The 24,966-nt window shown below is 49.4% G+C and overlaps 1 protein-coding gene and 1 non-coding gene across 2 annotated transcripts; both read right to left on the bottom strand.

The window, feature by feature from the left end:
* Positions 1 to 15,137: 15,137 nt before the first annotated feature.
* On the bottom strand, positions 15,138 to 15,244 carry LOC131925915 (U6 spliceosomal RNA). Its single transcript, XR_009383409.1, has one exon. It is a non-coding gene; the product is annotated as a U6 spliceosomal RNA (small nuclear RNA).
* A 6,765-nt stretch (positions 15,245 to 22,009) lies between these two features.
* On the bottom strand, positions 22,010 to 24,657 carry Ier5 (immediate early response 5). The gene has a single exon (XM_059280348.1). It carries the CDS (start codon positions 24,397 to 24,399, stop codon positions 23,011 to 23,013), a length of 1,389 nt encoding a protein of 462 aa, XP_059136331.1. The 5' UTR covers positions 24,400 to 24,657; the 3' UTR covers positions 22,010 to 23,010.
* Positions 24,658 to 24,966: the final 309 nt, after the last annotated feature.

Raw genomic sequence — 24,966 nt, 5'->3', positions numbered from 1 at the left:
AGAATGAGGAAAACAAGTTCTTGGTCATAGGGAGCTTACACTGTGCTGGGGACAAGAGGACATGGACAATCAGCAACTAAACAAATGAGCAAGCTCCAGTTTCTTATCAGGCTCTCGGCTAAACACCGAGAAAGCCCAGAAGAAAGTGTTTCCCTGCTGGCGAGACTAAGGATGGAATCGCCACAATCCGATTAAAGAGACGAGCAGCAGGGTCTGCACACACTCCTGGAGGACACAGACGGACACTGGGGCCTGCACACACTTCTCTGGAGGACACAGGCAGACAATGGGGCCTGCACACACTCCTGGGGGACACAGACAGACACTGGGGCCTGCACACACTCCTGGAGGACACAGGCAGACACTGGGGCCTGCACACACTCCTCTGGAGGACACAGACAGACAATGGGGCCTGTACACACTCCTGGAGGACACAGATGGACACTGGGGCCTGCACACACTCCTCTGGAGGACACAGATGGACACTGGGGTCTACACACACTCCTCTGGGGGACACAGACGGACACTGGGGTCTGCACACACTCCTCTGGAGGACACAGATGGACACTGGGGTCTGCACACACTCCTCTGGAGGACACAGATGGACACTGGGGTCTGCACACACTCCTCTGGAGGACACAGATGGACACTGGGGTCTGCACACACTCCTCTGGAGGACACAGATGGACACTGGGGTCTGCACACACTCCTCTGGAGGACACAGACAGACAATGGGGCCTGCACACACTCCTGGAGAACACAGATGGACACTGGGGCCTGCACACACTCCTGGAGGACACAGATGGACACTGGGGTCTGCACACACTCCTCTGGAGGACACAGATGGACACTGGGGTCTGCACACACTCCTGGAGGACACAGGCAGACACTGGGGCCTGCACACACTCCTGGGGGACACAGATGGACACTGGGACCTGCACACACTCCTCTGGAGGACACAGATGGACACTGGGGCCTGCACACACTCCTGGGGGACACAGACGGACACTGGGACCTGCACACACTCCTCTGGGGGACACAGATGGACACTGGGGCCTGCACACACTCCTCTGGGGGACACAAATGGACACTGGGACCTGCACACACTCCTCTGGGGGACACAGAAGGGACACCTTCCTCCAGACTGGTGAGCAGAGGGCATCAGGAAAGGACCTCTGGGAAACATGAGACACAAGCTCTTTGAAAGGCTTCATGAGATGAGCCAGGCACAGATGAGAGTGTTCCGGGGAGAGAGGGCGGCACGGGTTAGAGACACTGGCGAGAGCCCAGAATTCTCTGGAAAATGGTAACTACGGTATTCCCGGTTGACGACCGGCACTACCTACAAATGCTGGATAGTTTTTAAAAAACGCAGTGGAAGCTAGGCATGGGAGCACATGCCTGTAATCTCAGCTCTTGAAAAGTAGAGGCAGGAGGGTTGGGAGTTTCAGGTCATCTGCGGCTACAAAGTGAATTGGAGGCCAGTCTGGACCATATGAGACACTGTTTTTAAAAAAAGAAAAGAAGAGAAAAGAAAAGAAAGAAAGAAAAACAAAACCAAGAGAAAAGCAGGTGGGGATGAGACACAAAGCCTTAAATGCCTGCTGCTAGAGAGCCTGGATGCAGTTTTGGATTTCAAGCTGAGCCCTCATGGAAGTCTGACTCCAACTAGCTCTTAAATATCTCAGCCAAGGATGAACTGTCAAACCACCCAAGACAAAGGCTGGCAAGTGGGGATGGATGTGCAGGAGGCTCACAGAGAAGGCTCGGAGACCTGGGGATATCCAAGAATGGCTGGACCAGAACTGCCTGGGCCATGTGTCAGTAACTCCGCTCTCAAAGCTTGATGAGGGGCACGGGGCATGAGACCTCACCCTTGGGCACTCTACCTCATGCACCAGGTAGGCATCCGTCTCTCCAGCTATTCCATCTCTTCGGGACTTTCCCTCTGCAGCCTTGGCTGTGCTGGTAGGTACTCCATGGGCTTCCTCCTAAGTGTCAGGGCCCTTGGGGCCCGTGGGTTCAGGTGAGGTGCCTCTGGCCCTCCTTTGGCTTGTGCATAATACCCGCCAGGGCTTTCCAGCTGAACCCCATCAGTAAGAGCTAATACCAGGAAAGCAGCAACTGGCAGCTGGCTGCCTCTCTCACAGAAGCCTGTCACATCCATCATCCAGGCAGGAGAAGCGCTTCCTGCAGCTCACAACTGCATCCTGCAATTCCCCTGCAGAGCCCTTGTCAAACGGAGCCCCTGGCTTCTGCTCATTCTTCACAGACCCCCGAGAAGATCTGCATGCACACAAGAGCAACACACACACACACACACAAAACAGCCTATTCTCAAATTCAGAGAAAAACAGAATCCCGCACAGAATCCCGCTCCGATTTCCCGGTACCTGAGATGACCTGGGCCACAGCACAGGTCTACAGAGGTAGATGGGCACCTCACCCTACAGCCAGTACCCAAAAGCAGGACTCACTCAAACCCTGGTGTTTGAATCTCTCCTTTCAACTATTCCCACCTCATCCTCTGGTCCTAGATCTCAGGGAATTTGGGGTGTGGCCTTTACTGTGACTGCAGTATTGTTCTGCTCTTTACAGCAGACTAGGATCCAAGGGCTCCCAAAATCATGCCTCAAAACTAGACCAGGCACTCTAAGGAAACCGTAGGCTAGAAGCAGACACACGGTTAAGGGAATGTGACACGCTCTCTAAGTCCTTCCAACCATACTCAGGTCCTTCTACAGCTAAAAGAATGATGTCAGAGACTGTCCCAGGCTGTGGGAGAGAGAAGCTATTCCAGGACACACACAGACATAAATCAATAAAGCAGATCATCCCCAGGGTGCTCTGAAACTGCCTCCTGAACAGGAAAGCCAATCAGAACCCTTAAGAGGGACTCCAGGCATTCATCATCCTTCAGTGTCACCTCAACCCTCACACTTCAGCACTGTCTCGGACTCAGAGGTCCTGATAAGCCCTACAGACACCTAGGGGAGGGAGGTGCTGAGCACAGTTCTGGGGGAAACAACTGGGGTTCATCAGGACTCCTTTCCTATAGTCAAAGAGCAAAGGATCCCGAGCTGATTGCAAACTGCCCGAATGTTTGTGACCTCATCGTCTTCCACAGCAGCCAGGATAAATACCCATCAATGTCATCCCTAGGCTCCTGCTAGGAACCCACAAAGCACATCTGTCTTCATAAGTCCAAGCCCTTCAGCAAACTCACCTTATTTTAAAAGAGAAACAAAACAGGTAACCCTCCCCGTTTCTTCTTGGAGCTCAGTGACAGACTGTCTGATCCACATCATTACCTCCTCCTACAGGGGCCCGTTCATTTCCACCTCATTTTCCTCCTGATTCTTTTGTTTTGGTTTTTTGAGACAAGGTGGCATATAGCCCAGATTGGCCTCCAAATTGCCAGAGAGCTGAGGATGACTTTGAATTTCTGACCTACCTGCCTTCATCTCTCACTATCAGAATGTCTCTTGGTTTTCTTTTTTCTGTCCCAGCATTTGCTGACAGGGTGGGCTCAGTCTTTACTCAGGGTTTACTCTGACAGACATAATTTCTCTCACTCTGCCATTCTATCTCAAGTCATGGTTTCTTTTTTCTATCCCTCCCCTAAAGATCAAAGCAGCCAGATGGTTGTTAGTGATCTCTGACTGCCATGTCAAAAGAAAGAATCCATAAGAGCAGTAGAATAAGGAGGCCAACTCTTTGGCTTTTGGTTGAGTAGTCGGTGGAAGAGTAGACAGGAATCCTTATCTGGCTGGGAATCCTTCCTGCCTCACTTTATCCCATGTGCTAGTGGCCTCTACAAAGATCTTAAAGCCCGTTGTTCGTATCTTTGAATAGCCCGTGGTTTCTAGCATAGCAACCATATAAAGTACACACTCAAACTAAATATTAGATGTAGGGAATCCCTGGTAAAGCCAGAGTTCCTCCTTTCATGCTGGGTCACCAGTATATTTCAAAACTGCAGAATCTTGAAGGAAAAATGGGCCATTAGCTCACGCCCCATTCATCGCTGGACTACTGGATTTCCAATAGAGCACCTGCCTTCACTGGAGAAGAGAGACAGTAGGAAGGAAAGCCAAGCCCCACAGTTCTGCTCACACTGGTCCTAATTCCAACCAGACCACTGTCCACACCTCCATTCCATCCTCTGACAACGAGGAAGCAATCTAAAATAAAAAAAAAATAATAAAAAAAAAAAAAGACAAAAGGATCCTAAAGAGGCTGTGGATTCAGCTCAATGGTTAAAACAAACAAACAAACAAACAAACACTTGCCTAGCATGCCCAACATTTGGGATTTAATCCAAAGCACTACACACACACACACACACACACACACACACACACACACACACAAAATCCCTAGAGTTTTAGGTCCCTCAAAACTTGACCCATTCAAAAAAAACAAAAAAAAACTTGACCCATTCCCCAGCCCCCAGAAATGTTACTAAAACTCCTCAAATGACACACGGGAAAAGAACAAGGCCAAGCTTTTGTCTCCAGGCTTTAAGTGTTTAGGTGAGATAAGATGGCAGGAACAGAGCAGCAGGTTAACCTTGGACTAGATTTCAGAAAAGGTCTTCTAAAACACAGGTCAATTTTTATCACCTCCGAGGCTTTCAAGAAATAAGCTGCTGTTAATGGAGCCAGCAAACTGGCTGGGAAATCCTTACCCATTAGTGTGTTGTATAAACAGGGTAGCAAAGACACACTGTGCGAAGGAATCATCACAAGCAAATCTCTTCTGCTCTGTAACTGAGCACTCAGGGGACTGGACCACTGAGCTAACATCAACATAGACAGCATGCCTATCACTGTATCACCGGGGCCTGCACATACTAAAGAATATTTATTTCCAGAACGGCTGCATTTTCTTAGTTACTGAGTGAACGTTGAGGATGAAGTCGAATGATAGCTCAGGCCTAGCATCCCCCAAGGCCCTAGACCACCAGGACCCAAAATTAAGATGTGAAAATGAAGTACGTGAGGGAAAGGGTCCAAAATAGGCATGGTGATAATGGTTGGCATGAGGTGCGCGAGAGCCCTTTATACAGTATAAAACTCTGTGTGAAGTCGTACAGCGTCTCTATAAGAGCAGATGTGTGGGCTCCTCAGGAAATGTTGGGGACATTTTCCTCACCTGAAGCATAGTTCTAAGGCTGAGAGCTTTTGTTTATGATTTTTTTTTTCTCTCTCTTTGGGCAGAAAAGGAAATGCACACATTAAAAATATGTGGGGCCCATGAGATGGCTCAGTGGGTATGGGTGTCTACCACAAACTCTGGAGACTTAAGTTCAATCCCCAGGACTCACATGAGAGAAGGAGACAGCCAACTTCTATAAGCTCTTCTCTCACCTCACATGAATGCCCTATGGCAGGAGCGCCACACATCTGGATAAATATATCGGTTTTTAAAAAAACACTTATTTTTATTTTATTTTATGTGTATGAATGTTTTGCCTACGTATATGTATGTGTACTGCATGCATGCCTGGTGTCCAAGGAGGTCAGAAGAGGTCTTCAAATCCCTTGGAGATGGAGTAACAGATAAATTGTGAGCTGTTATATCTAGATGCTGGGACTCGAAACTGGGTCCTCTGGAAGACAACCCTTCAGCCCCGGGAATACTGTTTTGAATGTAAATACTTCCACAAATTCCAAGATACACCGGACTCTGGTCATGTAGACCTCTGCCTCCTCCAGGCTCAAGTTCCACCTCATTTTCCTCTTTCGTAGTTTTTTGTTTTGTTTTGTTTTGTTTGTTTATTTGTTTGTTTGAGACAGGGTCTCTCTACATAGACTTGGCTGTCCGGAACTCACTCTATAGACTAGTCTGGCCTCAAACTCATAGAGCTCAGCCTGCCTCTGCCTCCCAAGCACTGAGATTAAATGATTTGCCTAGCATTTGCCTTTTGTTTGTTGGTTGTTTTTCAAGACAGGGTTTTGTTGTTGTTGTTGTTGTTGTTGTTGTTTTGTGTGTGTGTGTGTGTGTGTGTGTGTGTGTGATGTAGCCTTGGCTGTCCTGGAACTAGCTCTGTAGACCAGGCTGGCCTCAAACTCAGAGAGATCAGAGGTGTGCGCCACCACCACCCAGCTTTGTTTTTGATTTTTTTAGACAGGGTGGCATATAGCTCAGACTGACCTACCAATTGCCATGGACCTGAGGATAACTTTGAATTTCTGACCTGCCCACCTTCACTTCTCAGGTGCTTCATGTCTGTGGTGTGTTATGTCTCTGTGTGTCCTGGAATAGCTTCTCTCCATACCACGTCTTGGGACACTCTTAGGCCCAGAATGTTCTTTGTGGCATCGTTCTACTAGCTGTGGAAGGACCCGAATATGATTCAAAGGATTTAGAGAATGTGTCACATTCCCTTAACCTTGTCTGCTTTCAGTCTATGGTTTCCTTAAGGCCTCTAGTCTAGTTTTGAGGCATGATGTTGGGAGCCCTCACTGGGGCCCTGGCAGAGGGCAGCAGAACCTTGGTTCTTGGGATGGCCTTGGGCTTGACTTTCCGTAGCTAAAGAGGAAAGGAGTTAAAACAATGAAAAGCCCTCCCAACAGATTCCACCTTCTTTGGTGGCCATTTCCTTCCTTCCCTCCTTTTTCCTTCCCTTCCTGCAGGCGCTACCCTGCCCCACCTTCCTTCCTGGAGAGGGGGACCTGCCCTTTCCTCTTGTAGAGCTGGTGCCAAAGGATGAACAATGTGGGGTGTGTGTGTGTGTGTGCGCGCGCGCGTGTGTAGTACAGAGGTGTGTGTGTAGTCCAGAAGATCCAGATGGGGTGCAAAACAAAGCAGGAAGTGAGAAGCAGGGATGAAGTAAGAAATATTTAGCCTTCAGAGTGTTTCAGGAGTCTCTGGTGGGTTTCCAGGAGCTACCTTTACTTGAATTTCCAAGCAAAGAGACTGGTGACCACAGGACCCACAGATTCCCATAGCGCCACTCACAGAGCCCAGATGAAGTGATTTTACAGTTGCAGGGGGAAAAAGGGTGGGCGATGAAAAAGATTCAACCTAGGTGGGCATTTGCAATCTTTCTGTCCCACCGGCCCTGAGAAAAACTACGGAAAAGCGGGAAGACGCAGCGGGAGAGATGTCAAGAGTTTCTGCAAGAGTCGTGTGCGAGGCTGAGGATAGAAAGAAGGTTCGATAAAGGGGGCAGGACCGCAGAAAAGGTAACGTGGAGCTGAGGAACATAAAGAGACGGAGCAGTCGGCCTCACAACAAATGTGCAAAGCTACCAAAGAGACAGACTGGGGGAGGGGCCAGATGGAGTCCTGGTTAAGACAGCTTTGGAGGGAAGGCCAAACTTGAGGTGGCAAGCACAAAGGACGGCACTCCAGGAGGCAGCTGAGAGGGGTGGGAAGAAGGGAGCGATGAAGACGGCAGGAGGCACAGGAATCAAAGGGTCTGCTAGGGAAGGGGGTTCCCAAGAAAGGCGCCCAGGAAGGCCCTCTTTGTCTGGCGAGGGCGGCGGCGGGGGCAGCACGTGCAGCTGGGAGCGCCCGCGAGAGGCTCGCCGCGCGGGGGGCGGCCCCGCCGATCAGCGGGAACCTCTTGCCCGCGGGGCCCGCGCTCCAGAAGGGGCGCATTGTTACGCCCTCGGCCGCAGCAGATTGCCGCTGTCCTGCAATACCCTCGCACCCTGGCAGCGCGCCACTGGCACGGCCCGGGGGTTGGAAATAACTGCGCCGTTCCCATGGCGACCAGGCAGCGACCGCCCCCGCCCCGCCCGCCGCGCACCGCCGGCCCCTCGCCGCGGCCGCCTCCCCCCTCCGCCCGAGCGCTCCGGTAACCCTGGCAACGGAGGCTGCGGCTCAAACTCCGACCGCGGCCGGCCCCGCCCCACCCCCGCCCGCCCGCGGCGCCTGGCCAGCCCGGGCCTGCGCTTCGCCTGGGCCGCACCGGGGCCCGCCGCGGGCGCCGGCGCAGGAAGCCTCCCCTCCCCCTCGGCCCCGCCAGGAAAGCCGGAGCTGGAGGAAGTCCCACGCAAGGCAGGTCCCTGTGCAGCCTCCTGACCTCCAGGCGCCTTCCGAGCCTCCCGGGGGTCCCCCGCCCTTCCTCCTGGGATGGGAGGAGACCTTGGCCCGGGGATCCTGGTCCTGCGTGGTCAGATGAAAGGGACTAGGGGGAAATGCCGCCCAAGGCTGGAGCGCAGGGGGCCAAAGCAAGTGTCGCCCACGGGATTTGGGATCGTCCTGCGTTCTAGGGAACGCGGGCCTCCAGCCCTTGTCCGTATACTGGGTGGGTGGTCCCAAGTCCTTGCTTCTCCCTGCTAAGATCTAACCATCCTTAAGGTTTTGACCATTTATGATCCTCGCGCATTTTGAGTATAGAGTTTTGTGGACCCCACAGTGTCTCCGGCTACCAGGGTATGGGTCAGGATTAAGGTCAGTGTCGGGGGCAGACCCTGGCTTCCAAGGAGCAGAATATACTGACATTGGAATGTGAACTCCTATAGGTCAGAGGCCCTTACACTTGGAAGCTTCTAAACTAAGTTAATGTTTATCTTAGCGAATAGGTACAAGTAAATCTACAGTTGTCCTGGTTATACGGAGCATCCGGAAGAAATGCACTAAGAACGTGTGCAGAGTGCTTTGGAATTGTCCTCAAATTGTAATAAAATGTTAATACTTTGCATCTGTAATGTTCTTTCTTAAAAACAATTTTTGTCATTCCATGTATAGTTGTTTGTTATCGTTTGGTTTTGCTTTTTACTTCAGACCATAAAATACCAGGGCAGGAGGAAAGGACCCAGGAAGAAGCAACTTCAAGAGGAACATTTCAGCTGTGGTCATAGTGGAAGGACTTGGTTCTTTCCGGGTCTTAGAGCCCTGTGTTCCTTTGAAGTAGATCTGACAGAGAGATCTTGGCATGGTGGAAAGACTCGGAAAGTAGAGGACCCAGACATGAGATCCGGGTCTCATTTCCTCATCTGAAATCCGTAAAGAGAGCCTGGAACAATGGATGGAATAGTCTTCATAAGCCGTAGGATATACAATGTGAACACTTTAGTTATTGAGACATCTGCAAATTGTTTACAAGTCAAGATTCACGGACTGTGGTTGTGAAATGGGTGGGGGAGGAGTTGGTCTGAAGGGTTCTACCTGGCTGTGAATCTTCTTTACTGTTGCCCGTATTCATATGTTGAAGACCTACTGTCCCACGTGACTATACCTGGAGCCTGTAGGATATAAAAGATTAAGTGAGGTCATGAGGGTGGGGCCCTAATCTAACAGGATTGTATTCTTACAGGAGACAGTTCTGCCAAGGGAGAACAGAAGAAACCAGCTGTCTGTGAGCCATGAAGTGATCACCAGGGTGCATCCAGCTAGCATCCTAAGGCCAGGCTCCCAGCATCCAGAACTGAGATGAGAAACAACTTTCTGTGTATACTCCTCCATGATGGCAGCCAGAGCAGACTAAGATAAATATGTCTCCCCTTCGAGCTGAGTGCCCCTCCCTACCACCTCCACCACCTGGCGTTTTGTTCAGGACTTCCACCGTTGTCTCATTTTTAATTCAGAACCGTGAGAGCTGGAATTGGTGAGATTTATTTTTAAACGAAGGAGTTAAGGCGAAGAAAGATTCAGTAGCTTGAAAATCAGCCCGAATGAGCAAACCAGGACCTGGGTCGCCTCATACAACAGCCAGCCAGCCCCAAGTCGGTGCCAGATTCTTGAGGGGTAGAAAGATGAATGTGGTTGAGAAGCAGGGAGGGCACAGCCAGGTCAGGAAAAGAAACACGGGAGCAAATCATTACAGAAGCGTCTTCTGGGGTTAATTGATTCAGCGGGTGTGCGGGGAGGTCAGTCTAGGTGGAGGAAGCAGGGAAACATGTCTTTTGGAGGGGCCCCGTGAGTACTGCTGGAGTCAGGGTGCAGCAGAGGGAAGGAAGGGCGGATGTAGCCCAGATGCCGTTGGAGATATGCTCTTCATTCCCCTGCCAGAGACTCTGGTGGCCTCCCTTGGGCTCTGGTCAAAGGGGAGAAATCAAACTTAGAGAGCAAGGCAGAGGCCTAAAGAGACTCATGTCCCTAAGGAAGCAATAGGAAACTCTTCAATTAGGTTCATATTCTCACTTCTGTAGTCAATTGCCTTTGTTTGTTAGACCGGGGGGGTGGGGGGAGTGTCTCACAAGGGTAAGTTTATTACGGCTCTAGCCATTTGTAAGTAAGTGAAAATGTGCCTTAATTAAAAGGTAAAACGTGGACACCTTTGGCTGGCAGGGTCTTACCCCTTCCTTGGTCAGTGGTTTTACAGAATCCCTGGCCTCCAGAGGCACAGACTTTCTGAACTGAGTGCTTGAGCGTCCCTCACAATAGGAATGCAGATAATGACCTTCATTAATGAAGGAACAAACATCTGTCCCCTTTCGTGAGCAACAGTACCAGCCCTTACGGTTATAGTCGGGTGGGAAGATTCGCCTATCTTCTGTTTTCTTTGTGGGTGCGATTTGCATACTTGTGCTTATCACATCTTTAATCCACTCTGCTTTTCAAGGATTTATCACATCGCGGGGCTCGAATGCCCTCTCTAGGGGAGGAACTATAGGTTATGAGAGAAATGGGCCCAGCAGGGGTGTTTGTACTGTAGAGCCCCTCTCCCAGAAACTGAGTTCCCCAGGCCTGCCCACCTCCCCAGGGTACTCATTCTGAGCACCCGGCCAACAGCCAATTTAAGGTCTGGCTCAGGGATTTGAGCTGCTCCCTGCCTGGCACTGAATGAACGCTACCACCTCTACCTCACTGGAGACCTCATTAGGACTTGAACTCTGGTCTTTGTTCCTTCCCAGCGGGTTCTTTTCAGAGGGAAAGGTGGAAAGAGGAGGGGTCAGGTAAGCCCACAGCTCCCAGAGCAGCAGGAGTCCAACAGCCTCTGAGATCCGGAAAGTGAGTAAACAAGCAATTACTGGAGAGAGAGCCTAAAGCTGCAACCAGAGAAGCAGCTTAACTAATTCGATTCTACTCCCTGCAGGAGAGGCCGGAGCCTTCCTCAAGCCCTCCTCCTCCCCAGCTTCTTGGGGGCTAATTCCACCAGCCTCCTCCTGCCTTTCAAGTGAAATTCCATCCCTAGCACAAGCAGGGTCCCAGGAGTAAGAGGAAGACCATTACCAAGACCGAATTCTTGGCTAGGCCGCTGTCACCGCTGTTCTTTGTTATAAGGAGAATGAATACAGTGTGCTCTTTCGCTCCCCTTGCCATAGCCCATGTCCTTTGGATCTCTCTGCTACAGAGGAGCTAAGAAAGAGGGGGTGACTCAGAACTTGCTTCTCAGAACCTGGAGTGGGAAACCAGCTGGGCTGCAGGAAGTGTGGGGTCGGAGTGAAAGAACCCCCACAATCCTTTTAGCTCCAAGCAGCCTCCGGCCTACTGCTAGTAGATGAGTCCCCCAATTGGTTCTCTTCCTCTGCTTCTGTGGACATCAGTGCAGATCTTGTCACAGAAAGGCCTGTACCTAGATAAGACTGAGTTCTTGCCATTACTGCCTTCAAAGACGTGGTGATTTAGTGGCATTCCAGGAGAGGTAAGAAATGTCTAGACATTTAAACATGTCCACGAATGACAACACAAGACAAATATAGTAGATCCCACTGCTCGTTTTGGTCCCAATAATTTCTCACCTGAATTTTTTTCTTTCAAAAAAAAAAAAAAAAAAAACTTTCTCAAGGCCATCAACGTGACTCCAAGCCTGAGGAGTATGGTTGGTCTCCCAAACTCACATGGTGGAAGAGAAGAATGGACTCCCACTGACCTCCCCATCCGCATTGTGGCAGACCCACATCTACACGTAAAATTAAAATGTAACAAAATTTTTAAGTAATTAGTCTAACTACTTAGCCCAGGCTGGTGCCAAAACCTGATCCTCCTGCCTCTGCTTCCTGTGCTAGGACTCCATTATAAACCACCAGCTTCCTCCCTGGGTTACTGACCAGACTCTAGCTGTCCCTTCCTTTCTGCCATAGCCATTGCTCCCCTCTCTCCCCCGTTAGGGTCTGCAAGAAGTCCCCAGAAGACCACCAGTCATGATACAATCAACAAGAGCGTTTATGATACCACATGCATGGGGGGGTTGCTCACCTGTACAAAATGAGGACGACCCTGAGACACACAGACAGACAGACAGACAGACAGACACACACACACACACACACACACACACACACACACAAGCTCCTTTTAAGCACAGCTAAGGGGAGTTCCTAGGGCAGTTAGGGCATTTTATCTACTATTGGTTTAAATGAGTGGCAATTATGTTAGTACATTCCTAATTGGTTAGGACTAGTTGGGGGCAGGGGCTTAAGGCTATAGCTTTTCCATTCTAGGGTAAGTCTGGACAAGTCCCAGGCTTTGTCCTTATTTGGTTATTACCTGTGTTTGGGGAATGGTTTGGCCCAGGCCTAGTATGTGCAGGAACTGAGGCCTAGTTCTTGACTGAGTTATTAGGGGGCTATCATGATATTTGCCTAGCCCCCTCATCTCCCTGTCCTAACTCCTGGTTTCACGTAGTGTTAGACCCAGATGTATATCCAACTGGGTCCCACTCTATCTTCAAAGTCTTCCTTGACTCCCAGGGCCACTTCTGTTTTTAGGCAAGCATTCCATTATCTTTTAAGATGAAACCATACTCCCCATCTGGCACACCTAGCCTTCTGTAGTCTGATCTTTTTAATCTGTGAATCTATGTTCCACTCCCCATTCGTACCCTGATCAGAATGAAGCATTTAAGGTACGCTGCTACCCACTCTCCTCGCCTCAGGACCTTCGTACATGCAACTCTTATCAGTCTGAAATGATTTTCCCTATACTCCCAACTTAGCTGATTCCATCTGGAAATCAGCAGTAAAATAATCCCCCCTCCCTTAGTACTCTCTTTAGGTAGAGCATTCCTCATCAACATTCCTACATCATTGTAGTATTCCACCTGAATCGTAATCATCAATTTGTCTAGCCTTTCTCCTGTCCAGACATCAAGTTCCTTTTTCATCTTTGTATCCCGTTCCTGCATAGACCAGGCAGTAAGTGATGGTTGAATGAAAGGCTGACCAACAGACAGAAGGGTTCATAGAGGATATGGGATGTCAGAGACTGATAGTATCACCAAAGGACTTTGCAGGATGACTAACCTCTTAGTTATTATTAGAGCTTGGGGAGCGGAGTGTTGGGGCCGAAGGGAAAACAGGCTGACTTGGGTATTTAAACTCAAGGGTGGTGACGGCAGAAGCTGGGAAGCGGGCATGGGAATGAGCGCCAGTGTGGAGGTGATGCTGTAAGTTTAACAAGGAGTCAGATGTGTTTGCCAGCGGGATGGGAGGGGAGAGGTGAACTCCGTTGTAATCCTGGTACTGAGAAGGGATGTAAGTAGGTGAACCTGACAAAATTCAGGAGAAGGCCCTGGATGCAGACAGTAGAAACTGGGAGAGGAGACGATCTGTTTGTTTTTAGAAATAGCTTCAGCTAATGACAACAGAAAGCACACAGACTGGAGGAATTTCGAGCTCCAGGTTTGATTTTGACTCTGGGTGGGCTAAGCATGTACCGACTGACAAGTCAAGACCTCACCTCAGCTTTTCAAAACGCTCGGACAGAAGTCTAGTAACGATGATGGCTTGTAAATCACTGTCATACTCTTAACAGGAAATGATCCCACTACCAAGAGGACCTATTCCTTCTTTTACATGTTTGCCCTGTGCTCTGGGGGACTTGGTTATTTCTCCACCTGAGCGGGACTTTTCTCCCACACAATCTGCAGTTCAGCCCCGTTACCTTTTCCTGCTTCTCACATTCCTCCTGTTTTCTGACTCCGAGCTTATTTTAGTCTTGTTTCTCTTGAAATCATCACAGACATCTGTCTCTCTTGCCTTCTCCACCCGTCCACGCTACTCTCTCCCACTCCTCCTTCCTCTCCTTCTTCTCCTGCCACTTGCCTTAGCCGACCTAAAACTGCTTGTCTCCTCTCACTTCTCTCTCAGTAGCCGAAGCCTCTTTGTTGGACACGTCTCAACCTGTTTTCAGCCTCCGACTAATCCTCCATAACACTGAAAAAGACAGATGAGGTCAGACTTGGTGGGAAGGGGAAGGGAGAGAAAATTTCGTTCATAACGGGCTCTCCAAGTGGGAATAACTTAGAAGCATGTGCGTGCTCACACGTGGGCATACAAAGTGTACATATGTGTGCTTTCTGCAGGCGAGAAAACCAAACCCTGCCTTCTTCGAGAAGCATACTTACATTCCAATGTCCTAAACTCTTAACACATTCAGGGGATGGTACAACAGAAATCTCTGTCTTTAGGCGTGGTAGCTGGTGGTACTAGGTAGGGCTCCGGGAAACCATCCCTTTATTTTCCAGAAGCCTACAGCAGTTTGTTACCTTGCCAACTGATATGTTGGAGTGTAAACTGCAAGGGGCTTCGTCGATTGGAAGGGAAGAAGAGGATGTAGGCTGAGGCTAACAAGGTCCCTGGAGTGATTTATTAGTGTCTCTGGTATTTTACAGAAGGCAGAATAGTGGGTGCTTATTCCTCAGGCTAAGACACATACTTAGGTGTTATGTGTATGTATGTATAGATATGTATATAAAAATGTGTGTGTACACACACACACACACACATACACACACACACACACACACACACACACACACACACACACACACGCGCACACATTCAAACCCCATTCATCCTCAGTATAGCTAGCTGTTCCTGCCTCCCTTGGTTCTGCTTCAGACTATGCAGGCCTTTTCAGTTGGCCTCGGCTCCTTCCTGCCATCTTAGTTCTTGTTTACTTTTATGCCAATTCAAGGGGAGAAGAAAGTTCTAGCCAGAGCCTCCACGGCTGTCCCTCCACACACCCTCTAATCCCTTTCTCTCTCTCTCTCTCATCTTCTACCAGAACCTGTTCAATTTCACCCACGACAACCTTCGGCTCCGCGGAATTTTCTTCGCCCCTTGTTTTCCATGACCTTTCTGTGGCTCCCCTCCCGTGGCAGTAAGTCGCCTGGTTCTCCTCACCTGTTCCCTCTGAGGGTGGCCTCTTCCTGCGGCAGCCCCTGCTTCCAGGCCCTCTCACCCCTAGGCCTTGGCTTGCTGCTCTCCCTTCTCACTGGGGCTGCTTTTCTTTTGAAATATGTAACACCTCACAGTTTTGCATGTCATCCTTGGGCAGGAGCCACACTAATCTTCTCTGTATTATTCCAATTTTAGTCTACGTGCTGCCGAAGTGAGCAAGAGGCTTTACTCTCATAGCTCTGAGAGGACTGTATCTAAACTTGACCACATCCCCATGAGGAAGATATATAGAAAGGTCCAGAAGCCTGCAGGAATGTTTCTCCGACTGTAAATCATTCCATATGGCCAGGGGCAGCTTGTGAAGAAAGGAATGGCAAGAGGGAGCTAGGCCCCCAGGAACCGAAAGCTGAGGAATTCACATTGATTGTGAGATGAGTAGAAATGTCTGCTTCTTTTGTTTTACATTTTAAAAATGAATTTCCTTATCTTTTATTTTACGTGTATTTGGCCTAATATCTACATCGTTTTGTTTTGTTGGTTAGTTGGTTTTGGAATTTTTTCGAGACAGTTTCTCTGTGTAGCCCCGGCTGTCCTGGAACTCACTCTGTAGACCAGGCTGGCCTCGAACTCAGAGATCCACCTGCCTCTGCCTCCCAAGTGCTGGGATTAAAGGTCTATGCCTCCTAAATATATTTTTAACTTTGCCTCACAAACAATTTATCTTTTAATCACAATTATAAAGCGAGCACACACACACACACACACACACACACACACACACAGAAACCAAGAGAAATGAGTGACTTCCTGAGTTGAGTCACATTTTTCAGTTTCGGGTTCCTAGTCCCTTCCTCGGAAGGGTCTCATGGCGCCAGGTGGGGGTGACTTTGAAATCTGCTTTTACTTGAGGTCTCACTAGACTACTCAAGATGTACAGCTTGCTTGCTGGTGACCTCGTTTATTCTGTCTGGCCTGAGAAGCAGCTCTCTCCCCTTTTCTCATGGAGGTCTGCAGGAGCCCCAAGTGCATCAGCAAGCTCCACATTGGGAGGCCAGATGCCTGACGCTGAGGTGACCAGGAGGTTGTGAAGCAGCGGACATCTGGGCCAGCCCGCACCACAATCACCCACATGCACATCTTTACAGCTGTTCTCACAGTGCCGCTAAGAAAGCATCTTTTAAAAGTCTGGAGCTAGAGCTAGGGGACACCTACAGAAATCACAGGACAGTAACCTCCCCCACCCCCAGACAATGTCCCAAGTCCCTCAACTTCAGCTTCTTTGCTTTCAGTGATTTCTCCCATGGCCGTAAAAATAAAAGTCACTCTCGTCTCTAAAGTAGGTCACGTTGTGGGGGAAGGGAGCTGCTGAAGGCAGATGTCAAGGAATTTTCACCCTTTTCCAAACCAAAAATAAAACTTGGAAACTGTCTGAAGAAAAGAGGTACAGCTTAAGAAAAGCCAGGGAGAAGAAGGTGGGCGGGGTGTGCTTGCCCTAAATTCCCTTGGCCCACAGCAGACCTCTTGCAGAGAACTTGACTCAGTGGCAATTCCTCACCGTGACTGCCCACTCCCCCGCAACCCTGGATTCACAAGCCTCTTCCTGCTGGTAGACTCTTGGTGCATGATGCAAATAAGGGCCCTCTCTTCCACTTCTAGCCATTCTCCCCGTTTAAAAAAAAAAAAAAAAAAAAAAAAAAAAAAAAAAAAAAAAAGCCTCTATTGATCAATCAAAGGCTAGAGGGGGAGACCAGGCAAAGAGGCCTTTTGGATTTCTCCATCCAAGTGGTCCTGAGGTTCATTATCTGTTCTGTAAAGCAGCACATGCCGTCTCAGCACAGGCTGGGGGAGAAGCTGGGGAGCCCACGTGTGGCCTCCTCTGGCTTCCCCTCTCCTTTCCTGCATCTGGCCACCAGCCAAGCCGGGTTTCAGCTGCTGCTCCTGTTTCCAGTGAGTAGACTCCCTTACCCACCCCTGCTATTATGCAGGGACTGGGGATCTGGTGGGGCACAGAGAAAGGATGACAACTTCCAGCCAGCACAGCTGTGGCTTGATCTCCAGCGGCCAGAGTGTTGGGAGACTCTCTGCAAGTTCCATGGTCGGGAAATATTAATCTTCACTCTCTTTTAGCAGGCTGTCGTTTTTCCTAACCATAGCTCTCTTCCCTGAGCAGTCAGAGACTTCCTCAGAGAGTGTGAGTACCCTCTCAGGAGAGTGAGATGGAAGAAGACCAGAGAGCCAAACAGGGCCACCTGCAGCAGGGATGCACGTATCTGGGCCGTGAAGGTCAGGATGATATTGGCAGTTGGTACCAACTTGGAGAAGCCCTACCGGATGCTTATCCAGGATGCAAGAGGGAAACCGAAATGAAAAGCAGCCTGGGGCATCTTCTGCCTTGCTGTGTGGAGTCCATGGAACCCAGGTTTGCTGAGGTGAAGAGAATGGTTTAATTTGGTCTCGTTTTTTGCTTTCCCTGTGTTACCTCAGAGCAAACAAGCTCCCAGCTGATGCCCTGCTAGGCAGGGTCGGGATGAATGGAATAAGTTGCAACAGGACTTTCAACATATCCCTGAGCACTCAAACCCCCGCCCCCCCCCCAAAAAAAAATCCAAAAAACTGAAAGGAGCCTTGCCTTAGGGACTGGGAAAGTTGGCAGAGGTCCAACTGATAAAAAGCAAGCAGAGAGCTGGAACCAGCATTAACTTTGGTTAAAGGAGTCAGGAACAGCTAATTCTCACCTTCCTCCTGTAAGTTAGGGATGTGGCTTATGACCCCGGCCTCGTGACCAGGTCTTAAAACATATCATAGGAAATGCTTTAGTAAGTCTAGGCTTACCCACAAGCATCACAGGCCTACCCTGCACCTGAGTCACCTGCTGGAGATGCTCCATGGTGCTAGTGTTGTTCTTCCCACAGCTTCCACAGACGTCAGCCAGTCCTCGTCCCTAAGTGGGCAGCATCCAGTGGTGGAGATTGCTGTGGGTCTACAGACCAGAGAGAGGCCATTTTAGGAATGTGGTCCTCAGAGGCTTCCCCTTCTCTGCCTGTAGGATTCCAAAGGCCTGAGACAAAACCCAGGATGCAGTCCAGCAAAGATGATTTGGGCTATATCCCTCTGGGACAGAGAAATTGCTAGAGAGGCTTTTTATTTTTAAAATCTGCATTCCCACTGGGGGGGGGTGCTTGGACACATGGGGGAAAACCGAATCAGGAAGTAGACATTCAACCAGATGTATGTATTTTACACTCTTTGCTTCCATAGTCTTTCTCTGTTGTACCCTTATTATTATTACTGGCTGGGATATGGTGGCGCACACCTTTAATCCCAGCACTTGGGTGGCAGAGGCAGGCAGATCTCAGTGAGTTCGAAACCAGCCTGGTCTACAGAGTGAGTTGCAGGACAGCCATGGCTATACAGAGAATTCTTGTAGGAGGTGGGGAGGGGGAGAAGAAAAAGAACTATTCCTGAAAAAGTCCAAGGATGTAAGTAAGTTAAAAGTGAAGTGACTCCTAACATCAACTCCGCATCTACTGTCTTTCCTCCCAAAGCTTTCCACTGGGTAGAACTTTTAATTTGAACAATGGTTCAAAGGCTGAGAGACAAACTGCTCATTACTGGCCAGAGTGCCAGGAATCCTGGGAAGCCAACCTCACTCCCCATTGGAGCACTACACCTCACAGTAAAGGCTCCTTTCATAGTCACGGAAGGTGGATCAGCATTTCTTTTCATCTCATCTTCTTTTAGGAACTGCTGGGATAAAAGGGAGTCTGGGAGAATGAAAATTTCACAAACAGGGCAAGAATAAAATATTTAGGGCAAAAGACCAGAAGTCTCTTGGATATTCAGTGAACTGAACTAACTCTACTAAAAAAGAAATAACTATAAAGAAATACATTTCTGTCAAACTCTACGCCACAGTATGAGGCTTTAGACCACAGCACACTGGCTCTAAGCTACGTCTTCACACCAAGTAAGTTGAAGAGACTCGGGTTAACCCAGGGATAAAATGGGGTCGGTTCTGTCATTAACGACATTCCCAACACTAGCATGTTTTATTCTGAGTATTCTGCCGAAGAAGTGGAAAGGTACATTCCTGACAACTCCCCATTCTGAACCTAATCTACCACCAGTGGAAGGAAGGGGAATGCTATTAGTAGCCACAGAGAAAGAACCAAGGTGTTTGGGAGCAGCAGCAGCTCAAGCTTCCCATCATTAGTGGTTTCCCCCAAACAGAAAGGATGGTTTCTGAAAGTGACATGGCTGAGAGGTACTGAACTAAATTCTGTCACCTTTACTTACTCTCTGTTCATGTGATCTTCTTGGAGTACTTGTCAAAAAACTTTTTATTATTATTATTATTATTATTATTATTATTATTATTATTATTTTAATGAGACCCTGCTCTATGTATCTCTGGCTGTCCTGGAACTTGCTCTGTAGACCAACCAGGCTGGCCTCAGACTCACAGAGATCCGCCTGCCTCTGCCTCCTGAATGCTGGGATTAAAGGCACGTGCCACCAAGCCTGCCCAAAAATCCCTTTTGCATAGCTGTTAAACGTTTTCAACTTGGGGGTCCAGCTCCGTGGTAGAATGACCATCTAACATGTTTGGGGTCCTAGGTTCAATTTCTAATGCTAGAACGGTTAATTTAATGAAGAGACTGAGGTCCCTCTCAAAGTGGTCCCCTTCCAAAAAGGCTAGATAACTCAAAATGGTTTCTAGTCACACTGTATCTTCTCCAGTTCTGATAATCCTACCTGAGCATCAAGACATCCAGGCCTAGCAACAAGCATGGTTTAAGGAACATTGTATGCCCAGCAATTAGAGCTAAACATAGCTCTATGGTCTATTTTTTTTTTATTCCTTTACTCATCACTGAATGCATTTGTATGTCAACAAGAACTTTGTTCTTTGTGAATTTTTACTCCTGTTTACTCCTTCCTGAAAATAGAGCTGATAAAATCCAAGAAAGTCACAGGGTTGGTGTGAGGCAGACATAGCAACAGACCGCTAGTAGAACAAAGCTTCATGCCTGCCAAGGGTCCAGAGGAAAGAAAGGACCCATATTTGCTGATCCGATCGTTTAAAAATAGAAACCTCCTTCTCCTCCTTTCCTACAAATGGACACAAGTCTCTAAGCACAGCATCTGATTTACACACATAATTCACTTCTATAGCAACAATAACAACTAACACTTGAGTGCTTTCCAAGTAGGAGGTACTTGGTTTGTTTGGCGTCTGAGACAGTGTCTCAATATGTAGCCTTGGCTAGCTTCAAACTGGAGAACCTCCTGCCTCAGCTTCCCGAGGGCTGGGGATTGCCTGCATGCAGCACTTTGCCCTGTAGGTATACTTTCCAAGAACATTAACTCAGTAATTTTTACAACTTTATGAGGCAAGTACTCAAGTACTTTTACCAAGGCCTCAGAAGAACATGGCAGGACTAAGGTATGAAAAATCTAGGCCCCCTGGCTCCAGAGCCCATGCTGTTACACTGTTTGGTTTGTGCAACAAAAAGATGCTGTAAAAACTTTTTCCAGTTTCCATTCTCTAAATTAGGCATAGTCCCATGGTTCATCTTCGTGTAAAACCAAGGATGGAGAGGGACCTTAGTCTCATCTAAAACAAACACACAGCTCTCTCCACACCAGGTGACACCCCTTCCAAATATAAAAGCATATCGAGACAGCTGTTCAAGCGTAACTGCATTCTAGCAACAGGAAATGTTTGCAGAATTAAGGCCTTGGACACCTTTGGTTTAAGATTCGCTTAATGGAGCCTCAGTTATAAGAGAGCTTAAGTAGCTAATGTCTAAAAGAAAAAGAGGGCAATTCAATAATACCCCGATTAAAGCATGTTTTATTCTATGTATGTATTATAACAGTGATGGAGTAGAAAGCTAACAGCTCCCCTGCTTAAAGAACCAGTCAGTCTTACAGAAGAGCAAAGCAATGGCCTCCTAACTATGACAGCTCATATAATTGCAACTTAGGCTAGGGCCAAGGCATTCTGTCACACGCTCCTTTTGTCTAAGGCGATACAGCCTTTGTCTCTTTGCTCAGTTTCTCCTGTCTCCTAAGCACTCTATTCAGTTAGAAACTGGTGCCATCTTTTAAAGTACTAGCAATTATATTTTAAAACACAGTCTCTAATTGGGCTGCTCCTAAGAGATCACTACCTCTTAAATACTGAACATTTTGCATTAGACAAAACAGTCTCCTTAGATCGACTTGGCTGTCATCTGTTTATCATGACCAAAACACTTATGTCATCATGGAGGTGACAAGAACGAATCAGGAAGTTCTGCTAAATGAGAATTAAATTTACCCAACCCTCCTTAGCCTCCTTCCTCCTCTGGTTCGATGATACACATAATTTCACTTTCACCAATGTGTTTACTTTCTACAACTAAATTAGGGGGAAAAATAGAACTTCAATCTTGACATCTAGTGGAACACAGAGATGGGTCTGAACATTTAGACAAGTCAGTCTCATTGGTTTCTTCATGTTTGGTCCTAATAGACTTCCGAAGTTATTATCTACCCCCCCTCACACACACACATTTAAATCTAGAAACTGATCCACGGTCTATAAATTAACAGGAGACAAAGTTTTGGTGAGAACATCTGAGGACAGGAAAGACTTCAAAACCTGGCACTTGAAATTATTTACCATTAAAGATTCCATTAGCAGACTACAGAAAACCTACTGGCCCGTGATGACTAGAGAACCTGCCAGTCATCGATATCAGTATCTATCAGCAGTCCTCTGAGATGGGGATGTGTGAAAAAAATTAAAAAAAAAAAAAAAACACAAAAACCCTGTCAATGTGTCTCTCTTGATACTTACGCAAGTCAACCAACAATGTCCCTAGTCTGTCAATGACTGATACTAAGAACCACACCTTCCATTTCCCAGCCTGGCTGCCCCTCCCCCCACAGTGTTGAAAACCCAGACAGGTGATTACATACAAACAGGCAATTGAGTTGCTTCAAAATATTTAATACGTGTCAGACACGTAAAGTTACATTTTTATACAAAAATCAATACAGAGGAGGAGAAAATACTGTACAAAAACCTTATCAGCTCCCCCAACCTTTATACAACAAAGACTGGAGTCACCGTATCTACAAAACCATAAGGTCCTTCCACTTAGAGCTCGTCTGTAAACTTTGTTTCATTAAACACTTTTTTAAAAGCACTGTGTAGTAAGTTCTGAGCTAGAGCTTTTAAAAATATATCTTTTCTCTATAAACTCCGTATTTCCAAGCTTGAACTCTTCTGTGAAGTTCATCAAGCTTTTTTTTCCCCTTTGGGGAATTGAAGGTCCCTTAATGTTCTGCTGTCCCAGAGTAATCACAGGGTAGAAGCGCTTCTTCTGTGCCAGAGAAAGGTGGGGAGGGAGAAAAATAATACAAGTCTTTACTCCAGACGAACTCCCTCTAGTCTGAGGAAATCCTGTGAGGAAACGCCACTCCGCGCCCCGATGAGGTTCTAGCTTGCATGAGAGTGTGTAAAGTCCCTCTCTCCCCCAAGATCGAACGGGGAACTCCCCTGCCTCGAGCCTTTCAGCAGCTTCCTTTTCTGTGCTGCTGGCAGAGGAAAGTCCCTGTCTGCGCCCCCAAAGTCTCAAGCCCCGGGGAAGGGGTGGTGCATTCCAGAACCACAGAACAGTCTCAACATAAGACAAACTTACACATGGACACACACACACACACACACACACACACATAGAGAGAGACACAAAAGTTAACGATCGATCGTCCTCTTCCAATAAGCCTCCAACTCTAGGTCTCTGCGTGAGACTCGAGAGCCACGGCTCAGCCGGGCTGCCCCGTCCGGGGCGATGTGCTGCCCGGCAGCAACCAGTCTCCCCCTACGCGCCCAGCGCCTACGGTCTCGGCTCGTCCTCGAGGCCGGGAAAGGCCACGGCCGCACTTTCGGGGACGCCCGCTGCTCCAGCTCCAGCCGCTCGGGCCCCGGGGACTCAGAAGGCCACGATGGCTGTGCTCCAGGGGCTCATGTCTCTCAGCACCGGCTTGTCGCAGCAGATCTGCCCGGGCTCGGCGGCTTCCGGGCCGTTCTCCCCCGCCTCCTCTTCCTCCCGGCCGCCCGCAGGGCTTTTCCGTAGGAGTCCCGAGAAGCTAGACCCGAAGATGCTGATGAGGTTTGCCACGTTCCCGGTCTCCATCTCCTCGTCGGTGTCCTCCTCGCCGGTGCTCGGCTGCTCCTCCGAACTCCGGCGCGGCTTCTTAAGAGGGGTCGAGCCGGGCGCCGGGCAGCCAGCGCGGCCACCACCCACTCCCGCTGCGCCGCGCTTCCTGGGACACGGGGCGGGTGGCGCGGGAGAACCGTCCTCGGAGGACTGCTCCTCCCGGGCTGGGGGACAGCCGCACGGGCGGCGCGCTGCCCGGGGCCCCTCGGGACACGTGTCCGAGCCGCCTCCCGAAGCCGCCGCGCGCGGACGCTCCACGCGGCTCCAAGCAGCTGCCGCCGAGTCCACCTCTCCGCCCCGGAGGGCGTCCCCCGCGCCGGCCACTGTGGCCACGGGCTCTGAGCTTCCCGCTCCCGGCGTGTGGCACACCGAGGGGCGCTGAGGTTGCGGCTCGGGATCCGGCCAGGCGGCGCGGCCGGCCGGCGGGGGCGGCTCTCCCCAGCCGGAGGGTGGCCCGGCCACCGGCTCTACGGGCTGCTGAGGCGGTGGCACCGCCGGGGTACCCGTAGGGCCGGCCAAGTAGAGGCCAGGACATGGGTCACTCAGGTAGACCTGGCGGGCGCTGCGCAACACCAACGACACCAAGAGGTTCTTGTGCAGCTTGATGCCGCCGCGCTGGACCCGCGAGTTGTAGATCTTGCCGAGGGAGATGCTGACGATGCGGTGAGCCTCCAGCTTGAACTCCATCCTGCCTCCGCTTCTCGAGAGTGGCGCCCAGACGATGGGGGTGAACGCCGGCTCGCGTTCCGAAGCTGCGAGAGGAGAGTGGGGCGGGAACGGGTTCGCCTCTGGGGTGCACCCCCGGCGGCTTGAAAGCTCGGTGGAGAAAAGACCTGGTGACGCGTAGTCCCCGCGGCGCCTCTGCCTCAGACAACAGACCTGGTCCGGGCCGGTGGCTAAACTGAGCGGAGGCAGCCCACACCGCACCTTATATAGACTCCTCGAACGCCAATCACAAAGCGCCGCCAACCGTTCTGGGCGGGCCGATGCGCCTCGTGCGCCGCCCCCGGCCAATCGGAGGCGGAGGAGGGGCGCCAGGGCCGGTTCAAACATCAGTCCCGCGGAGCAAGCTCTTAAAGGGGGCGATCGCCGGCGGCCCCCGGAGCAAGTGCAGTGGGATTTGGGTTCCCAGGCAGCGGTGTAGGTGAGTGAGGCCCACATAACTTGTCTGTCGTTAGGGATTCCGATTTGTGAGCTGTCTTGGCCAAACTCACTAGAACCGAACTATTGGAACTTTCATTCGTTTAGAGTGCTGGAATTTACTGCATAATAAAGTTCGACTCGTTTCCTGCGCCCTTTCCAGCTGCTCATGCTACTTCTTGGCAGGAATGGAAGCTATGGCAATACCAGGCGGGGACAACCCTGAACGACAAACTGTACGCGATACTTGAGATGTTCTTTCCGAGTCAGCCCCTTTCCCATGAGCGTCACACTCTTAGCATTTGACCACAAACAATTGGGAGGTTCTAGGAATTCCCAAGCTTCTTGCTTATCAAGGAACAGCATTCAGGTACAGCGTCATTGGTTCTCACCTAAAGCTGACATCTTTCACTCCGTTCCCTAAATTCTCAGTTGTCACCTAGATTAAATGGAATAAATAGAAGATGTTACCTACTTCCCCGCAGTGTTTGCTTGTTTGGTTGATTTTGGGTTTTTTTTTTTTTTTTTTTTTTTTTTTAACACAGTGACTGACTAATCCACCCTTGGGAAAATCTAGTAAGTTCTAAA

The sequence above is a fragment of the Peromyscus eremicus genome, chromosome 15 (assembly GCF_949786415.1).
Source record: "Peromyscus eremicus chromosome 15, PerEre_H2_v1, whole genome shotgun sequence".
NCBI classification, from domain to species: domain Eukaryota; kingdom Metazoa; phylum Chordata; class Mammalia; order Rodentia; family Cricetidae; genus Peromyscus; species Peromyscus eremicus.
This window is presented reverse-complemented; position numbering and strand designations above follow the sequence as displayed.